The sequence below is a fragment of the Limulus polyphemus genome, unplaced genomic scaffold (genome assembly GCF_000517525.1).
Source record: "Limulus polyphemus unplaced genomic scaffold, Limulus_polyphemus-2.1.2 Scaffold142, whole genome shotgun sequence".
Lineage (NCBI taxonomy): Eukaryota > Metazoa > Arthropoda > Merostomata > Xiphosura > Limulidae > Limulus > Limulus polyphemus.
In genome coordinates this window covers 337229-342079 of record NW_013665752.1, presented here as the reverse complement: position 1 = coordinate 342079, position 4851 = coordinate 337229, and the positions used below count along the sequence as shown (strand labels likewise).

Here is a 4851-nt window from a genome sequence, read left to right as displayed (position 1 = left end):
AAGCACAAAGCTACACAATAGGCTATATGTAATGTGCCTAACACGGGTATCGAAACTCGATTTCTAGCATTATACGTCCACAGATTTACCGCTGCGCCACATTGGGGTAAACCATTTGGCATAACAACAAAAGTAATTTAAACTAACTGTTTATGACATCTGTAGAGCTGGTCAATAAGTTTATTTTTAAATGTCATTTTACTTTTATAGCTATGTTTATTTGAATACTTTTGGATTATTAATTTTATGTATGTGACACTTTAAAATACTGATTATACGTTTTCACTGATACCTATACTATTTCTTATATTCAATATATATATATATATATTTAAATGAACTTAAATATTGATACAAACGGAAAGCAACATTCCTTTTTTCTATAAACAACGTTATTCAATGGCATAAATTGGTTAGCCGAAATCTTAAGTGATCTATAAACACCATAGACAATTAAATGTAAAGTTTGTTGGATATAAAAATGACATTAACTAAAAATGCATCACCAGTACTTCGTATCAATACTAATTTCACGTATTTTAACAATTCTTGAACAACAGAATGTATACAATATACAGTTGACTGTTGTAGTCAATGAAGGAAATCTGAAATTTCCCGTTTTGTCTGAATTCATTACACTTTATTTCGTACGTAAACATCATGTTTTTGGGTGTCTTTTTTTTTTTTTTAATGCACTGATTTACGCAGTTGCTTCAATTCGTTGTTTGCTCATCTTCTAGGCAGGTTTAAGTAGCACAAAGATGTGGAATTAATTCCGAAAATTAGTTTTGTAGGGCCAGGCAGCAGGTCGGGTAATTCAAGTCTCGAGAAAGCCGAATACTCTTTTCATTTTTAGTTTTGGTTGTGTTATAAAAGTGACAATCAATCCAGCATTCGCTTAAGAGGAGACGTGTAAGTGGCAGATGTTACTGGCTAATTGCATTGAAATGTGGGGCCTCCGATTCTGATTATTTATCCTACATGGCACATACTATAAATTTTTAATTAACTTTTTTTTCTGGCTGACTTGGCCTAGTGGTTAGGGCGCTCGACTCGCATTCTGTGGACAACGGGATCGAAACCCGTCACGTAATATGATCACTCTCTCAACCATGGGCACGTTATATAATGTGACGGTTATTCCCTCTATCTGTTGGGAAAGATAAGCCATAGAGTTGGCGTTGAGTTGTGTTGGTAAACTGTCTTCCCTTTAGTACACAACTAGTAGCCCTCGAGAAGTTTTGCGCGAAATGCAACACAAATAAACAAATTATTTTTATAGCTCCGCTGCCACAGACGCGCGCTCCGCACTTTGTAACCACGTGGATCCAAAAGAGCGACGGTAAAATCCCGCTGTTTGATCAGGCGACAGAAAGCTACGCGTAAATAATTTTTGTGAAACTTTGCGCAAAAAAATTAGGAATAAACAAATAAACTTATCATACGCCTATAGTGGTCTATAATGCTTTCATGTATACAGTTTGGCTGTGTAGAAGACATTGGTCATCGTCTAGATAAGTGAGGTATTAAAAAGCTTTAAGATGCTTTAAAACATCACTTATAATGTTTTGATAATGAACTAACTTGAATTTAAACATCTAGACTGAAAATATACATCTTTAAGTTACAGAAAATTGCAAAGCTGTTTTTAATTACACAAATTAATCGTTTTTCGTAGTATGCTTATAAAAGTTTAGAACAGTTTGTTTGTAGTTAGAATCAAAGCTACACATTGGGCTATCTGTGCTCTGCCCATCACGGGTATTGAAACTCGGTTTCTAGCGTTGTAAGTCCGCTGTGCCAAAGGGGGCAAAAGTATGGAAACACCACTTTAAACATACAACTCCTGTACTTATTCTAAATGTAAATAGTGACATAAAAGGTTCTTGTACCTCACCTCTTTCATCTTCTTTATCACATCCTGGCTCACTGTAACCTCGTAGGGAGTCTTAAGAAATAAAATTAAAAGACTGAAATTACTTCAATGTTCTTTGATATTTCATAAATTAAGCAATAATGTTTTCGCCTAATGTAACGTTAAAGTTATCACTATGAGTGTTGGTATCCACAAAACGAACAACTGATCCTGATTTAAAGTCTAGATATACCAAGCTGTTACAAAAATATTATAAACTCATTTCAATTTACTGCAAGATAATTTATTACTAGTTCTAAATCCCTGAGATCAGAGCTACTAGAAAGATATTAGAAAATTATTTCAATTTACTGCCAAGTGTTTAGATGCTAATCCAAATTCCTTGTTACAAATTCTTCCTTGTAACCATCGATACAGCACAGTTCATTATCAATCAATATAGAATGTTAACACTTGTATACTACCTTCACTAAAGTAATAACGTGAAGTTTGTGAATCATCTATAATATAGAATGATAACACTTGTATACTACCTTCACTAAAGTAATAACGTGAAGTTTGTGAATCATCTATAATATAGAACGATAGCACTGTATACTACCTTCACTAATATAATAACGTGAAGTTTGTGAATCATCTATAATATAGAATGATAACACTTGTATACTACCTTCACTAAAGTAATAACGTGAAGTTTGTGAATCATCTATAATTCGAAAAAAAAAATTAAAATCATTTTCTCAAATTAATAAAATATCATATTTCTTAGTATTCTGTTTTTGTCATTTTAATTTTACAAAATTACAAAGACATACATTAGCATTAATCCTAAATTGTACTATTGACTCAAAATGTAATGAAAATAATATTGAATTTATTTTCGAATAATAAGTAAATATTCGCTGAGCGATTTCTCATTAATGTGTTTTAACAAATTCAGGACTGTCTATCATATGTAGTTTTGTTTTTCCTTAGCTTAAGCCAGTTTAAAAAAATAAAGCTTGAATTATATAATTATCGTACTTAGTAATGTCAGGAGTAATTAATTTTCGATAGCTATTTAAGAACGACAATATTCGGAAGAGTGCGCTTTGTAGGCCATATTTTCATACTTATATTTTTTTTCATTTTTGAGAATACGTTTCCTTCTCTTCAACAGTGTTATTGCTCAGGGTTTCAATAAATAAATAAAAATATAAATAATAAAAATGGAATAAGAGGTAGAAACAGTGCATTAAATCATATCTTAACTTAAGAAAAAGCTGACATTTGCTTCCTCGTCTCTAACCATTAGGCTTAGATCCTATGTAGTCTCAAAGAAAGGATATGACAAAAGACAATGACAAGAGAACATCGTTAAATATGACCAGGAAGTGGTGAAACAGCAGGGGTTGAGCATAGTATCATAAAACCTGCTCTTCATCAATAAAGAAACGCTACTCTTAGGACTTTGTGAACAAATGGCAACTGTCGTGGTCTATTTCTTTAGTTTATGATGGTGGTGATTTCTTTTTTCCCCTTTTTATCTCAGAAAATTTTACATTACTCTTGAGCGCACACTATCTTACGAACTCTAAAAACTTAGAGTGCTGATTAAGAGAAGATGGAAGAAATATGGAAGGTGTAACCCACTTTTAAAGATGCTGACTGGCATAAGCTATTAATCCTATGTTCTAGACAAGAACGTTGTCATTAACTTCAGTTGCATTTGGAAGGAGATCAAAATTCATTTTGTCTAGTAAAATTACCATATTCAAACCTTAGATGTCCAAGTTGCGAAAGTAAAACAAATAAAATAATTCAAAACATGTTAGCCCCCAATCAGGTAACAAACTGAAATCATGAACACCTGAGTCTAAACTACACAATGGTATATCTAAGTTCTATCTATTGTGAGGAATCGAGTCCCAGATTTTGGACTTGCAAGTCCGAAAACTTACCACTTACCCACATGGTGACGATTAGGTAAGAATTGCAGATTTGAGTTATATTTGTTTCGTCAGTCTAGGTAAATCGATATTAAGGAATTTCGCCCAGTAAAGCTTTATGTGAATTTGGATGGAAGAAAAGCCCAAAATATAATATAGTTATTTCTCCATCTTAAAACTTCAATTAAGTTAATTTTAAATTAACTTTGTTTTTCCTTAATAAATCTGTCAGAAATTAAAGATGGTATGTTTATTGATGAATAAGTTTACTGACCCTAAATGCTTATTTATATCTACGTTACACATATATTTAAGTTGTTAAATTGTGACCACTATCCAAGTCATACATAAGTATCATTTACTAAACGTAAAACAATAAGAAAGTGACATACATAGATCAATTATTCTGACCTCTTTTGTACACGTTACCAAAAACTGTGATCCCTAACTGCTTTACACCTATAAATCAATTAAAACTGTGACCTTTTACTGCATTACAGATATTAAACTGTGACCTATAATGACGTCATAAACATAGATAAGCTTCTAAAGTGTATGATCTGTTTAGAGTACAAGTTGAATGACTTCTGGGCGTAAATTACCACTGTACCTTGACTGAATATAAAGTTGGCCAGATAGAGGTCGAGTTCTCGGACGGACACATTTATGTGGAACGGGTTGACACAAAGGCTAGGATGCAGGCACTCGGGTGACTTTTCTAGACGTTCCCCGTCTGTGCTTTCCAAGGGAATAGCTTTGAACAGGATCACCATAACCAAGTCCAACCGCCACACCTATTATTCAAATATGTTTGTTATAAGAACTCAAACGTTGATAATTTTTGTCTAACAAATTTGTAAACGTTACCATTCTATTATTCAAATGCCAACAGAACAAAATATTCATATATATGATTATATATATATATATATATATATAGACATCTCGTGCTGTACCGGACCGAAGGGCGATGGTACGGACAGCGAGGTCTAGAAAGACACTTACGTTTTAATTTAACAAAACTTTAAAGACTTATCGTTAGTAACT

The 4851-nt window shown here is 32.7% G+C and overlaps 1 protein-coding gene across 3 annotated transcripts in view; it reads right to left on the bottom strand.

Moving 5' to 3' along the window:
* Window positions 1-4851, bottom strand: part of LOC106474824 (nuclear factor 1 X-type-like) — a 108909-nt gene that overhangs the window by 42366 nt on the left and 61692 nt on the right. For all 3 annotated transcript variants that reach the window (XM_013935517.2, XM_022380031.1, XM_013935541.2), the window contains exons 5-6: window positions 4415-4598; window positions 1898-1948 (exon numbers count right to left, since the gene is read on the bottom strand). In XM_013935517.2, the coding sequence (XP_013790971.1) occupies window positions 1898-1948; window positions 4415-4598 (235 nt within the window). The remainder of the gene's footprint in view (window positions 1-1897; window positions 1949-4414; window positions 4599-4851) is intronic.